At 36.2% G+C, this 16,637-nt stretch overlaps 2 protein-coding genes across 8 annotated transcripts in view; one reads left to right on the forward strand and one right to left on the reverse strand.

Moving 5' to 3' along the window:
- Positions 1 to 5,229, forward strand: part of LOC106155561 (N-acetylated-alpha-linked acidic dipeptidase 2) — a 28,911-nt gene extending 23,682 nt beyond the window's left edge. For both annotated transcript variants that reach the window (XM_086994830.1, XM_086994829.1), the window contains exons 15-19: positions 23 to 131; positions 512 to 767; positions 1,085 to 1,166; positions 1,387 to 1,491; positions 1,760 to 5,229. In XM_086994830.1, the coding sequence (XP_086850956.1) occupies positions 23 to 131; positions 512 to 767; positions 1,085 to 1,166; positions 1,387 to 1,491; positions 1,760 to 2,006 (799 nt within the window). In that variant the 3' untranslated portion in view covers positions 2,007 to 5,229. The remainder of the gene's footprint in view (positions 1 to 22; positions 132 to 511; positions 768 to 1,084; positions 1,167 to 1,386; positions 1,492 to 1,759) is intronic.
- A 362-nt stretch (positions 5,230 to 5,591) lies between these two features.
- Positions 5,592 to 16,637, reverse strand: part of LOC106155565 (tripartite motif-containing protein 2-like) — a 32,805-nt gene continuing 21,759 nt past the window's right edge. For all 6 annotated transcript variants that reach the window (XM_086994831.1, XM_086994834.1, XM_086994836.1 and 3 more), the window contains one exon: positions 5,592 to 11,507. In XM_086994831.1, the coding sequence (XP_086850957.1) occupies positions 9,462 to 11,507 (2,046 nt within the window). In that variant the 3' untranslated portion in view covers positions 5,592 to 9,461. The remainder of the gene's footprint in view (positions 11,508 to 16,637) is intronic.

Genomic DNA, 16,637 nt, shown 5'->3' on the forward strand with positions numbered 1-16,637 from the left:
TTACAATTGTTTTTATTTCCAGACTCCACCCCTACACAGCAAGTTCTGTGTTACTGTCTTGTACTGACTGTACAGGGTTTGAGATGGGCGTAGGAGCTCCCTCGTTACAACTGGGTTATACATACCCACAGGTAGGTGGAGTGAGTTTGTGGCCATCTTATTAGTTTTCAATCTGTGGGGATTTTATTAGCATTTTAATATCTAGGTTTTTTTTTTTTTTAGGACAAAGCATGTAAAAATTGCTCTTTCCCACAGCCTTTTTTATTTTATTTTATTTTATTATTTTTTTAGTGCAAAGCATGGAAAATTGTCCTTCCCCATAGCCATATATGGAGCCTACGTGCTCGACATTATTAACTAAATAGCAGGAAACAAACTTGCAGAGAACTTGTGAGGGGCCTCTCAGAGTATACTGATACAGGTTGTATCTCAGAAGTATACTGCTCAGTGTGAAAAGAGTCTGAGATGTAGTTTATTTATCTTAAGTGCTGAGAACTGTTCTTTTTTACAGGAGATGAAGATCAAGAATTTCCCAGTCTTCCAAACATATTTAGACAGGTTTGAGTACCTCCATACTTTTATAGACAGAAACTTTACGCTCCACAAAGCCATTGCTGCAGTGACGGCTGATCTGGTTCTCCGTCTGGTTGATTCTGCTCTTCTTCCCTTTGATTTGACAGATTTTGTTGATGCCATGTGGACGGCGTATAACACTACAGTTCTTATGCACAAGGAGACATTGACAAAGGACTTAATGGAAGCCATGAGTAAGTGAAAATGAAGTAGAATCAAGGCACAGTGAATCTATGGATGGATTTGCAATATCCGTCTACAGCTGACTAAAGTCAGCATTTTATTCTCCGAATGCCTAGTCCTCTTGATGCTTATATATATTTATACATATTTGGCCTTTTTAACCTGTGAAAGACAACTAAGAAAGTTGCTGGATTTTATAAGAAATTACACAAAACCAGTAAAATTGAGGAGATGGAGAGGGTTGGTCTCCTTTTTAACATTTTAACATGCTCTCTTCCCTTCCTTGAATACAATTTATTGTCATCTTTTCTTTTTTTTTTTTTTTCAGATCATTTTAACAAAGCCATAGGCGATCTCTCCAAAGCAGTGGCTCTGTTTCAAAAGCAAACTAAAAATATCACATCACTAAGGTAAGTGAACTGCTAATTGTGTAAACATTGGGCATTTATTATAGTCATCAAAAAAGTTCCTCCATGGATTTTGATGAAATTTATAATAAATAAATATATATAATTTTTTAAAAAATAACATCTTTTCCGTGACCATGGTACATGATCAGCCTCTTGAATATCTTTAGTTAATTTGTATTTTTTTATTTGGTAAAAAATCTTTTCCAATTTTTGTTTGCAGTTCGTTGGAACTGAGGCAAATGAACAACAAGCTGATGCAAGTGAGCAGGGCTTTGGCTGCACCAGAGATTTACTCTGCTGGTATGAACAGGAAAAAAACCTACATGTAAGAATAAAATACCTGACAATGTTCTTTGAAATCGTGTGGTTTGAGCATTAGACATTTCTTAGACACATACTAGCTGCAGCAGAAGTCACAAATGATAGGGATGATTCGTTCTGAACACATAAAAAAGTGTTTAATACACAAACTGATTCCAAATATTTACCAAATATTTATCTGTTGCATATATGAGTACTTACAAAAAAAAAAAGCATTTCATTCATGTAATATTATATGATATGATATATTCTTAATACTTTAATTGTTTTAGGGGCATGAATATCTTACCTGTAGCTATTGAAGAAAGTAATGGTGAACCAATATTTCTGAACCTTCACCTGCAGTTGTTGGAACTAGAGAGCAATTTGGGAACCAACGGCCAGCCGAACAACACGGACGTCCTAAAGACGAGCTTCAAGAAGATGGCTGGCATTCACACTTGGAAAATCAAATCTCTTACCACTCTTTTTCACAATTCCGTCTGGCCCCACGAGCATGATATTGAGACAGATAGCTAATGGCGGTTGTTCATCATAGAAATGAGATTTTGATTCCAATCTTGTGAGGGATACAGGAATTATTGTCGTTGGTAAAAGTGATATAGATAGATATATATTTTTGGTTAGAACAAAGAAACACATTTGAAGATTTTTTTTACTTAATTTGTTTTTATTGATTTATGATTATTATTTTTTATTTATGTGTTGGTTTGGGTGCATATTTGGACTATTTTGTATTTTTTATGTGCTAGGATATTGAATTATTTAGCCATCACTTTGATTTCAGAACTATTCCTTTTAGTTTTTTTCTTTTCGACAAATTTACTAAATGATTTTAAACTCCATGAATATGTAACTGTTCTGATCAAGGTGCAATTTTAAAATTCCTATTTTTTTCTGTGCAAAATTGGAAAGTTTTGAAGAACCAACAAGACAAGTGTTGGTTTCAAAAGCACAAGCAAGTGAAAATGCGTTCAAAAAACTGTATATTGTTTTTAAAGACAGACAGATGGAAGAGCTGGGCTACTGAAAATATAGTATAAAACAAGTGGAAGAATAATGAGGTTCACCCCAGTCATGGAGCGTATTATCAGCAGGAATATGAATCTGTAGTTTTAGGTGAACTGATACAGCTGCAATGATCCACTATGCACAAGAAAAAAGGATTTTATGCACAATTATTAAAAGCTTCCAGTATGGGTGCTTGAAAAACACAGTATTTATTTGTGTAGGAAAGAAAGTTAAATGAACAGGTGAGATTTAATTGATTTAGGGTGCTTTCCCAGAGATTTAGATTGATCTAAAGATTAAGATTTAGATCGACCTAACTCCCTGGGGATTCACGCTAAATTGCAGTCAGCCGAGCGGGCACCATAGTTAATTACCCCCTTACAGCTTTTAGTAGGCGGGACAGACGCTTAAGCCGGTCAAGCTGACAGTAATCTAGTGAGACTCCCCACAGGGATAGATTGATCTAAAAATCTATGGAAATGGGGTGTAAATATATGGTTTATATGGAGCAAAATGGAAGACGCACACATGCGATTACTCCCTATTGAAAACACAAAGAAGGGATCAAAATATTGGAAAGTTCAGTGTGTTGATATAATTTCTGAATATATATATGAACAGCATTTGAAATATTACTGCACAAGGAGCTAACACAAAGTATTTTTATATGTATGATAGGAAAAAAGGATCTGTATTTTATAACAGGAATAGAAAAGGAAAACTACATTTCACGATATAAGACAATACAGAAATGTAAATCTATTGACTGGTGGTGATAAAGGTATTTTAGTTCACATTTAGAACAGCGGACTAACAGATCTGTGGATCAAATGTGGCCGACCCACTTGGATGCTTATTGCATAATCCTTATGGGGAATCTGTTCAGAGTCCAATTGGAAATTAAGCAGCAAGCTTTCAAGTGGGTTGCCAAATTTGATCCGCTGATCTGTTACTCCGCTGATCTGAATGCGATCATATTGGTTCCTGCTTAAAGGGGGTAAAATAAGTTAGTAGCTTCTTAAGAGACTGAATTTTTTTTTTTTTTTTTTTTTTTTTTTTGAGATCACAGGACCTATGATGTGTTAGAAAAGAGGCATTCTTTGCAAATAATGAGAAAAAAAAGATCTGCCTTCTGAATGATTTCATTATGACAACAGTTTCCTTAGTATTGTCTCTTAGTTGCTACAAAGGAGTCATTTGATGTGGGACACTCCTTAAACTGTCCTTTTTGGTATGAAAATATGTATTTTTTTTTTTTTTTCTAAATGGCAGCTAAGAATTAGAAAAGTTAGATTAGTTCTTAAATTCACTTTTTTTCTCATGGAGATCCATCAAAATCATGACCAGAAAATTTTTTTGTTGAAGATAAAAGATTTGAGATAAAAAATGTTTGCTGTACAGTATATATGACCAGATATGAGTACTATAAGTACTAACTTGGCTGTATACAATGTTTTTATGGGTTAGGGGTGCTTTAATAACATTGTAAAGGTCCAAAACCAGATGTGATGGGGGCTGTCTTAATATGTAAAATAGAAAACTGGAAATTCGAGATACCAGCCTCAACCTAGCCACAACCATTTTGTATTGTTTATGGTACAGTTGTATAGTTTCCTTCGATTCAGTATATAGTAATACTATGTTACTTTAGCTAACTGCTGAATGTGTAAAGTAAGGGCAGTGATTTTTATCCATCATCTTCCCTTTTTTTGCAAAGGAATGCATCCACGGTATATGTTAATGCTCATCTTTAGTCACTGTGGTTGACCCTTGGCTTTATGGCCTCCTGTTCTCCAATCCTTGTTTTGGGGTGATGATAAAACGTAGATGAGGAACAGTTGCAAGGGAACAATGCTCAATTATCTTGTTTTTATATAAGAGGATAGACTTTAGTAAATACTGTGATTACTCACAAATTAATCTGAATATTTGTTTTATGAATTATGGATTTTTTTTATGAATATTTAGTCACTCAAACATTGCATAGTTTCCGACTTGTATCCAACTCCCTGACTATGAATATTTCCTTTTGTCTTCACCCAGGTCTGCTGTTATTTTTTGAACAAGGCAGCAAAGTTGTCAAATGTACAGACAAAGAGCAGAAAATAATAATTCACAAAATTCTGATTTTTACAAAAAACTATAAAATTTCTTTATTATGAATCTTTCCTTTTGTCTTCATCCAGGTCTGCTGTTTTTTTTTTTTTTTTTTTTTTTTTTTTTTTTTTTTTTTTTTTTTTTTTAAGTATTTTTTCTTGTTATTCATTTTAGTAATTGACTTCTTGTATGGTGGAGGTGTGTGCTCTTAAGTTATCTCCATACTTTATGCTTTAATGTATCAGTGATAGAGTATTATCCAACATTTTAATTCAAAGACAGTGTCGGTAATAGGGAATATGTATATAAAACCCATTTATTGCACTTGTTAATGTTCAATTATTTCAATATATAATGTTGTTTTAAGATCTCATATAGCCTTTTTTCCACAGAAAAAAAAATTACTCTCTTGGGAGTTTCAGTGGGCATCGATTTATTGCAAGCAATTAGAATTGTATTTGTGGAAAAAATATGTAAGAACCAAGAAAAATTTCCCAGACTAAGTTGGACATAATTGTGTTCTATATTCTACTAATACTCAGTATACCAAGTGAGGATTTTGTGTACTTTCATATATGCTTTTGTTGCTTATTTACATAAATTATATTTGAACAAATAAATGGGGAAATATTCATTGTGTTTGATTTGTAGTAGACCCAAGGCCTGTTTTGTAAAAGATCTTCAGATCAACAGTTGGGCAACACTATTTAAGACCAAAAATTTGAGGTTGTTTCTAGTTTTGTCACAAAACTAACCTCCGTGATCAGGGTGGGAAGCATGTAACCCTCGCCCCCTCCCCCTTCACCCCCATTGTCTTTGTCACTTAATAACCTATAGGGGCGGGTTTGGATACACCTTGAATGGCCATGGTTTCCCACCCTGAGTTTCACAGCTCATTGGAAACTTCTCTATACTCATACATATATAGACAGTTAATCTGACGCGATCCTCACGGGGGTCACTGACCAAAGTTGTTAATATAATAACAAACACTGGTAACATGTTATTCCTTTATTACATATACTCTCACACACTAAATTAATGCTTCAGTCATACAACTTCTTTATTATAAATAAAAATAAAACAGGCACCAGATTGAAAACAAAAGTCTCCTCTTGACGCAGCCTAGGCTTGAAAAATAATAAATTAAAAAACAACACATTTAATACACGTTATTTACAAACAAAACCATTCGACATTCTTATCATATTTAACTGAATTCAAATCTTTGGCACACCAATTTGTCCTTACCTTTAAAGTGAAACAAAAGCAATTTTAACTAAATGAACTAATTTTAGCTACACATTGATAACAATAATAAACAGAAGGAGCAACCTTCCCATGTTGGGTTCCATTATTCTAATGGTTATTGTGTAACTACACACACTTGAAGTTATTAAAAGTTAAGATCACTACACCAGGAACAAATTCACACTTTCCTAGACTTTAAGAAAGCCACACACAGTGGGCTTATTTGCATTACGGTTTTTAATAAAACCATTTTTTTTTTCAAATACCAGAAGACTGACAAAGTGATCAGCAACCTTTCTAACAACCCTCTCTATAAAATGACTGAGAGATAATATATGGAATGCAGCTCGCAGTGTGTGTTGGGTAATTGAGGGGGGGGGGAGGGGGAGGATCCACAAAGCAATGCTAATCCTTCTCAGTAAATAACGACAAACCAAAACCATTTTAGTTGGAACTGACATGGATAAGGGCCGATTTTTAGTAAAACTCCTGAAGATTGTTCTCTACACCAGGATGCGCCACTAGTCACCATTATAAGCTAAAACAGTGACAGGAGTTCTCACCCTGGGATAAGTCAGCAATAATTATCATAATTCTGTAATAACCAAATAATTTCAGAAAAATCACTATTTTTCTTTTTTTTTTTTTTCAAAATCTATGTTTAGGATTCACAAGAATGTCATTTCTGAAACGAAGCCAACTGCTTTTCAGTACTTTTACAAAAAAAAAAAAATTATTCAGGGAGAAATTATTAATTCATGCTATTGAGATTGAGTAATTATTGTAATTCAAAACTATGCCCATACAGTTCCAATATGAAATTCTGTCCAGCATAGCTACATGAATTTTTAAAGAAACACTTATTTGTAACAGAAATATATGTAACACCGTTTGCTGTCATTATACAAGACATGTAACATTTTACTTATTCCAGTGACGATAACTGTTATATTTATACCAAAATTTTTATTCCAATGGAGAAAATACTTCACCAAAACTTGACATTTCTCATTTTCCATATGCTTTCAGGATTCCATGTAACCACTCCTTCTGCCATTCACTTCTCTCTTGAAATGCACAAACATTTGTCCACGTACCCGGTTTTAAGTACTGATTACACTGATAACATGTTAAAAACAACCTTGAAGTTGTTAGACTAGACTGATACCAACTTTTTCTCATGCACATGTAACTCAAAATTACGTGCAGTCATTGCTAAGACCATTTAATTTTTCAACTTTAGTCATTATTATTTGAAATAAGCCATGGCTGCAAAGGATTTTGTCTGACCAAATTTAAAATATAATTAGTAACTTAGTTTAAACTTTCAACAGGCTCTGTTTAGACCATTTTTTTACACTTACATAGTCATTAAGCCGGTAACACCCATTAATTCACACACAAGAGTTTGCTATGTTTAACAGCAGTAGTATAGTAGTGTACACATATTACCAAATTAACCCTAACTGGACAGCAAACCTTCAAATGTACAACACTGCAAGGCTCTTAAAGAAAATGATGATATTTAGCTACTCGGCACTTCAGAGTAAGTTAAACCCTGTGACCTGCCTATTAATTCACTGGTAACTGAGACCTTGTTAATCCTCAGAGCAGTACAGGATCTGTTTGGTTTTCATTTTCTCCCTTCTACAACTTGTAATAATGGTATTGATTTCAAAAAAAAAAAAAAAAAAAAAAACTGTCCCAAATGCAGAAATGACAGGATATTCAACAATTTTGGCACTCTTTGCAATTGGTTAAACTCTAAAATTACAAACTTTTACCCAAAACAAACATTACAATAAGGGCACAAGGCAATTTGGCAAAAACTTCAATTAAAGTCTCAATCTCTCTTTGCTAACAATCTAGTGAAACCCTAAGTTATACAAACTACTAAATAAATGTATCTTTATCTGTAGGTTTCAGAAATAAAACAATCCCAAGCCCTGGTACTGGGAGTAAAACAATAAAGGCAGTGGCATGTAAAAACATTGGGGTACAACTAACTGAATCGCAGAACTAACAAGAGGGTGAGAATGGGACGAAAAAAAAATGACACATTATAAAATGTCACCATTCTGATTTTAACCTAAATTCTGTTGAGGCTTAAGGAATACAGTCAAACATACATTATATCTAAAATATCTCCACTTGGTATTTTCTCAATTAATATATTGCTTTGCAAACAAAAGCATGATATACTAGGCATAACCTGGCATTGAAGTTGTTAGATTTCTTTTGGCCAAATCAATATTTTGTATTTTTTGTTTTTAGTCCTCTATCACTTTTAGTCCTCTATCACTTTTCGTCATGGTACTTATGTATGAAGTTACGCTATGAGATCCATCGTTAAGCTGATGCACATTGCATGTTATTTGTTTAAATATATGTTACATCTTTACATTAGCTTTAAGCAGACTTTATGGTCCCATACAGAATAGAGGACTAACTAGGCCTAGGGTCAAATATGACCACCCACTATAAAGCTTGCGGTCTAACCCGCTAATAGACACTGAATAGATATCCCCTGGATATTCAAGTGGGTGGCCATATTTGACCTGCGGACTAGTTAGTCCCCTATTCTGAATGGGGCCTATGACAATCTGCCAAATGAGTTTCACATTATATTTCCATACGTCATGGTGTAAGCAATATGGTATTTATTTGTACAACTCAAACACCTCGCTCACACTTGCTGATATTTCATCACTTTTTATACATAATTCGGAAACTTTCTGACAAAAGCCAAATTTGTTTTTCAGAAATTTCAGATGCACTCTTTTTAAGGTACTGCTATAAACAGCCTTCACTTTATGATATTTTATCAATATTTAATTTAGTAATTACCTCACTTCTGACATCACAACGACACCTGCAATATCAGGCCCTTGGGTCCGCTAAATTCATTTTTCGCTGAAAAGGTTCTCTGTGGCACAAAATTTAATATAGTTTCTACACCCTTTCTGAACTTAGATCAATTAATGAGGTGAAAAACAAAAGGTCCACTTTTTTCCAAACAAACAAACAAAAAAAAAAAAAAAAAAAAAACAAAGAATAGCTCTTCTGAAATTGCTGACCACAGCCATGGACACCAAAAGGACATGATAACCACTACTGGCCAAAGTTATATCTTCCACGGTAATGACTCGATCTTTTCAATTTGGGGAAATTGTGATTTTAACAGATACTGTATTTTTTAAGACATAATTTCTTAAAACAATAGTTCCTATTAAGTGGTTGCAACAAAATTGAAAAGCAGACTACCTTATAGTTCTTTTCTATGCATTAAAAGCACCACAAATGCTATACAAAAATATAATTTTTATGATTTTAAAATGATGTGTCTGAAAGTTTGATAATTTCTGCCCATTGAAAAGACCTAGTTATTACCTTATAATTAGGCAGAATTTTAAGGTATACTGACTAGGCCACCATCTCTGACATCTGAATCTCTGCACCAACATCTAATTGAATTTGAATACCGATATTTTCCTTCACAGATTTTGTTTAGAAACGTCACCTTATCCCAACAGATTCAAGTCTTGATAATGCTGCTTTCTTAATGGCGCAAAACAACACTCTCAAGATCGCAGGCACTTTTTTCCCTCCCCACTTTTATTTGTAACGGAACTTCTTGATGCAATCATTGCCAAGATCCACCACGACGACTTTGAAATCTTGGGTGGCAGCCAAGCCACTGGGACGCTTCAGTTTATCATCATGGCTGTCAATGGTGAACAACAACCTCTCACTGGCGTTGAAGACCTGAACATAACTGCGCCCTTTCTCGGAGCGTAGCGCCAAGATATTACCATGGCGGTCAACAGTGAGTCCGCTGTACTGACCCTTGGGGCTGTTCATGCCGGAGTCCAGCTCGTGGAGAAAGCGCCCGTCCTTGCCGAATTTCTGAAGACGATTATCAGCAACCAAGATTTCATCTGCCTTATTGACTGCTACTGCGCTGATGAGGTTGAACTCGCCTGCTTTGTTGCCCTTTGACCCAATTTTCCTGATCAAATTCCCTGAGGTGTCGAAGAGGAATAACTTTCCAGCACCATTGTCTGTGACTATGTACTCTCCCCTGCTGTTCACTGTTAAAGAAATTGGCTCTAAGAATTCCTCGTTGGTGAACTTCTTCACAATCGTCCCTTCAGCATCCATTTCAGTAACGTGTTTCGTTCTCCAGTTGACGACAGCGACAGTGTTGTTGGGTGTCATGGCAATGCCTGTTCCGCTCTGGTTCTCCAATCCAACTGGTCCTAAATGCCGTATGAACTCCCCCTCTGGAGAGAGAATTTTAATCCGGCTATTCCCAGTGTCCAAGACATACATGGTGTCTTCCTGATCAATGGCGACACCTACTGGCTGAGTGAACTGGAGATTTTGGCACCCGCGACTGCCGATTTTCATGATGGGATTGTTGTGGTCTGAGACACAGATACTGAAGGGACTTTCTTTAATCGGACGGTCGAAAATCTTAATGCTCAAAGTGTGCTGACCTGCAGCTTGTGGAGTGAAAGTGACTTCGTATGTTCCGTTCTCTTTATCTTTAATCTGGGTTTGTTGGGACTCGCCCCTGTTGTTCCGCAACTCTGCTGTGATTGGGTCACACCCACTTGTACGTGGGTTGCCGTGGTAATCCACTGTGGAGACAGTAACAGTCGACTTGAGGAAGGTCGTTGCACATTCAATGGTTGCTGTTGACAATGACGGAAACGTCGTGCTGACCTTGACCTTGCCAAAGTTATTTAGAGTATTCACAAAATCTTTGTAGGCAGAATTATGCTTGTAGTCGTATTTGATGAAAGCATTTTCCCTTGGTTCTGACAAGGTTGTCGTAGTGTCTAACTTCTCATTCAGATCACTTATCTTTTTGGTAATATTTCTAACTTCGATCTGGTACTGTAGACCCTGGCATTCACTCTGAACTTGTTCCTTCTCCGCCTGTATAATATCCAGCTGCTCCTGCAACACTCGTTTTTTCTCATCGTGCACTTTTTTCACCATCTGCAGAACCTCTTGCCTCCGTTTGTCCAGCAAACCTATCAAATCCTGAAACGAGCGATTCACGGCATCGATTGTGCGTTCGTAGGTGTGCTCCAGTTTGTGTGTCTCTGCACCCACGTTATCGCATGCAGTGTTCAGATTCCGTATGCACAAATGGGCCTTGTAGAGCAATATTTCTGACATGCGCTTAATGGCAATGGAGAAAGGTATAACAGTATGTTCACTGGCGCCACGACCGTTATGTTCACCGCCTGTGCACAGCGTACAAAACACCGTGTCGCAGCTCTCACAGAACAGCAATTCCTGCTGGCCATGACTGGAACACTTGGGAATAATATCCCTGCGCTGCTGGGCAAACAAATCTAACAGCTGGTTCACTATAAAGCTGGGTGGGAAGGAGGCCACACCACCTCTGGGTATTGTTATAGTTTCTCGACAAATAGGGCAACGAAATGTCCCCGTGTCTGTGGTTTGGGCTTCAATAATCCTTTCCAGACAACTCCGACAAACAGTATGCGAACAAGGCAGCAACTTTGGCGTGTGATCGATGGCGTCGTATTGGCACAAGCATGTGCCGCATGTGAGGAAGCTGTCGTTGAAATCTTCATAGTTGATGGAGACTGTTTCTACCAGTGTGGAGGTCATTGTGGAAAGCTGAAAGTAGGACAATGTCAAGGTTATTAGTGAAGGTCAATGACTAGATAATTTTCTTTCAACTCACACACTTATGCACACATATAACCATATGTAGAGATACACAAATGCACATGACTTACATACATATCTTACACTGACAAAAAAAAAAAACAAACACAAACACAAACACAGAGACGCACACACACTGGCATCTTTATAGCTAAAGACAAAAATATCCCTAATGTCTGAAGTCGCTGTTAAGGTTGGGGACAAAACCCCATAAAATTCACTGCCTCCACTTCATATCTGCTGCCAAACTGGACAACATATATATTCCTAGCCAAATGCTAAACATTTTCTAATTCAGACAAATTCTACATAAACGTAACATTTTACTTATTCCTCGACAAAATCTCTACTCATTTAGTAAGAAACTGTAATTAATTTAGATGGAAAGTACCTGGTTTTTCAGTAAGCAGAAATGTTACCACTACGAGAGCCCAGACAATATCCAGGCGAGGTCTCTGCAATACAACCCAAGTTATCTATCATAACTTTCCTGTTCGAACACGCCTCCCACTGTAATTTGGGTAATTTCTTGGCAATTTTTCCTTTTAAAGCAATGGCACAGACAGCAGAGGGAAGCATGACAATTTAATCATATTGTTGAAATATAGAATATTGGATCAAAAATACCATATCCTGTCAGAAAGATATATTCTGACTCACTGCCACCTCTGCATATTTTACTGTTGCTAAGTTGATTGCTATGCATTTTTTTTTCTTTGTTAGTAATCACTCACAATGCTGTAATAAGCTAAAATCATTTGATGCAGTCACTGTAGATGAATACATAACCATATGACAGAAACACTGAGATCCTTTTTCAAAAGACTAAATACTCTGAATTCTACCATAATTCCAATTATTTAGAGTGGCGCACTGCAGTTTGCATCCTTGATTGGAACATGCAACCTAAAATCATTTACTTTGCGTGTCCTTATTAGATCTATTTCTAGGCTAACTGTACAATTTGAAATTGAAGTTATGCTAGCAAAAATATTGTCCTTGAGAGAGAGAGAGAAAGAGAGAGAGAGAATTTGTGTCTGTAGTAAGAGCATTTGTTTATCTTTCTCTGGCCTTATAAAGGGATTAAACCTTCCTCAGATTTGTGAGCACCAATGCCCAAATATCAATCCCAGTATAATGAAAGGCTTAGCTTGTGGCAAGGGGGGCCCGTGGCATGAAATTCTACATTGGGGTAGTTAATTCGTGGCTGCAGTCATTAATTTGTGCATTATTCAGCTCCCAAATCTAATACAAGGCCCATGTTAGAAAACAGCCATTATATATGAGATCCATCTTCTGTTTTTCTATTATAAAATGCTTGTCACAATCTATCTCATATCATGGGTGATTAGTAAAACCTTGAGTGCCAAACTACAACCTGGAACCCACTTCTCATAGCGGTATAACTCAGGTATACCAGACTGAGAGAATTTTATATTCAGGGTGTATTTTATGTCTCTAGACAGATTCATGTGTAAAAACTTCCTACTTGGAAAATCAATTACCAAAATGCCAGCAAGTAAACAATTCAGGAATGTGCCATGCAAATATTGATAAAACATTCAGACATGGCAGTATATATTCCCACTTCTTTTCCTATAATTAACTTTTTTTTTCACTGACAAGAAACCAACTTACTTTCAATTTTTCCGTATGTTCAGAATTATAATTTAGGGATATAACTTATATAAACATAGTTCTGTGGGCATGGATTTAATCAGTACTGCCTCAGATTAACAAGTAATTACCTCAACCAACTGCATGTATTAACACAGTTTTCCCTCCGTGCACTGAAATTACAGATGATTACTCATCAATCGTTAATCTCAATCAGCCTCATCAGGTCAAAATGACGCAAGCAGCGGTAATAAGCTGTCGTCATCATCTGAACTGAGCGCCCCCGAGAGCCTGCTTCGCCAATGATTTTAAGTTGGTCTGAACTTTTAAACCATACTTTTTGTGTACCTTGATCCAAGACAGCCAATCAATGGAAGGAAAGAAACAGTTATTTACTGTTTGAGTTTCTTCATTTTAGCGGGTTAAGCCATGTTTTTTTTTTTTTTTTTTTTTTTTTTTTTTTTTAAAGTTGCAGTAGGCCAAACTTGACTTTAAGACCATCTTCTTGTAGGAATTCCTTTTGTAAAACAGGCCCATGCTGTAGCAATAATTCTGGCTTTCTTGGTATAAATCCAATTCTGGAAATAAATCCAATTGCGAGAAAAAAAGGAGGCAAGCTGATTGTATTATCTCTAGAGCGAAATTGCAGTGTTTGTTACTTATTCATACTGGGATTGAGCTGCACATGTGGGGATCAAGTATTCCTATTGTTTATCAGCTGTTCTTGGATAGATCACTACATTTATATCACACTACTAAATGTGCACAGTATATAGATACTAGATAAACAATACACAAATACACATATACATACATGAACAATACACAAATACACACATACATACATGAACACTACACAAATGCACCAACATATGAACAACAAACAATCGACAAAAATTATATTACACGAACAACACACGATAACACATGTAGACAGGCATTCACAAAATAATTTACACTTACTATACAAACATGCACACAAGCATGCACCCCTGCCCCCCCCTTCCCCCAGGGGCCCAATTTATAAAACCCATTTTGAGAGAAAATAACAAAATTGCACATTATTAAAGCAAATGCTCCAAAAGACATTTTGATATCACCCCTCGTCCTGTATGTCTTTTCTTCCTTCACAACATTTTTAATTGACTTAGCCAGTATAGTAATCAATGGTAACAATATTTATGCTAGAAATGCTTCAAAGACTATAAGTACTTCATGTTCAAAATCTGAGGTCAAAGAAAACATGTATCTTCCTTGTTTTTCTTGCAAAAGTCTTTGAGATAAAAATAGATGTATTTTCTTTCCTTTTTTGTGCATTTTATCCAAGAGCTGAAAAGACAGATTTAAGAAGGAAAAGTGCCCCTCTTCACAGCAATGTTCGAAATTAAAGACGTCTGACAGTGTATAAAACTGACAATAATTTGTATGATAAGCTATTGCCTCCCGGCAAGCCACATGTACAGACACAATAAAATACCACTATCAAAGAAGCCCAGCAGTTCTTTTGATGAACACCAAAGAGACATGATGCAAATGGAAGAAACCCCCTAAAGTTATTTTATCAAGAATGACGATGATGAACTTGCGTCAGTCATCTTCAGTCGTCATTTCATGCTTAAAATCAATAACTAGGAAAAAATGGCTGCTGGGCACTACCAGCTAGTAGAGAGCAGCAGCCTTATCGGCTGCTAACACATGCCAAATTTTTGGAATGATCTGGTCTCTAGAAAAAAAATTGCTGGAAATATTTCTAATACTTAACCTCCAGTTTCATTCCAGCTGAAGGTGATCTTGTTTTCCTAGATAACCCTGTACTAGTAACCTTCTGCTGATGGTCAAGCAAGAAATGATTTTTCCTTTTTAAACAAATGGAAGACGGGGAACTCTTCTTCACAGTCTGTACTTTATGCAAAGTTAACTGCCAAAAGGTTAAACATTCTGATGGTTATTAAAGGAGTTTTAGAAACTTAGAACAACCCCCCCCCCCGGCCCCATCCCCCACCCCCAACTGCTGCCTCACAGACAGAACACTGCCAAAGGCTGTCAACATGTTGTACTGCTACTAGCCATGCAGTTTAACAGAAAAACAAGAGTTAAAAATTGGTCTTAACTTAAAGGCCAAATATTTCTATGTACTTCCACTTGGGTTTAATCAGCAGAACATGACTAACAAGAGGGTATTGTCCTATCTTAAAACAATTAAGAAATCAATGTCTTGTATTTTAGGTTTATAACTGGTCCATACAATAACGAAATTGGATGCATCTGGTTAGAATAAAATCTCCTGAATAACCCCATATTCGATAAAATCATGACATCATGATAAGTAATAGAAAGCACACATTTACTGGACAATATCCCTTAACAAAATCAATGCTAAAGTTGTAGTGAAGCAATCGATTAATGCCTGGCCAGCATATCGCCATATTTGATCCAACGGCAACTTTCAATTCATCTTTCACATCCACAGGGGGCAAATAATTAAATTTCCACCACTGATTTTAATATCAATAGAGTCCCCATTTCATTCATCACACTTTAAGTCAATGACTGAGTGTTGACCATTGTTAATATATAACCAATCAATGATACAATGTTGACTGTTGTTACCGCAATGAATCAATGGCACAATGTATGACAATGTAACAAATCGATGGTACGTACCAGAACGGTCACTCACTGATTGGTCAAGGTTTCACTAACAACTGGGTTAACTCTCCATGCATCAAATTTTTTCCTTCAGCTAAGGAATAAGCTTAATCCATCATGCAAAAACTATTTTCCAAACTTAATTCTCTTTCATCTCTATACAGCAGCACCAGAAACAATTTCTGTGAATTCCAGCCTCAAAAGGATCGACAAACGTGAGCTCGAGGAAATGTCCATCCCTGATTCTGTCACCAAGCTTTGGTTCCCACAAAACTAAATCATGTACGACTCCATTCTTGATACCCAAACAGTAACAAAATAAAATTACAAATCCAAATATGCTAATGTGAGTACATGGTGAGAGTTATGTAACTATAAACATAATAGTGTTGTGTGAACTACTAAGGGGGAAGTGTATTATATTGTGATCAAAAATCTATAAACAGAAAGGGCACCTGGGAATGTAGATGATGCTATTACGTCAACATAATGCTCTGATAGAAAATGGAGAACAATGAATTAATACCAGAAATAACTAAAGGATTATAAATATATAAATATAAATGGAGTGGTGATGTTAATAAGGGAGACAGAAGTATTCTTTCAACTTCAAGCATTTAAAATAAATGAATTGAGATGTTAGACTGTTAATCTGATTGTATTCAACAAGTATTCTTGTGGAGTTAGTGAGCATTAGCTAGCTGGATGAAATTCATTGGGAACGTCAGGGTCGGATTTAGGCCGTCTTCTGGGTCTTCCAGAAAACGGTCAGATTTTCAAGTTTACATTGACGGGTATCTATTTTTTCTGTCG

The sequence above is a fragment of the Lingula anatina genome, chromosome 9, assembly GCF_051362555.1.
Source record: "Lingula anatina isolate TDL-2025a chromosome 9, LinAna3.0, whole genome shotgun sequence".
Taxonomy (NCBI): Eukaryota; Metazoa; Brachiopoda; class Lingulata; order Lingulida; family Lingulidae; genus Lingula; species Lingula anatina.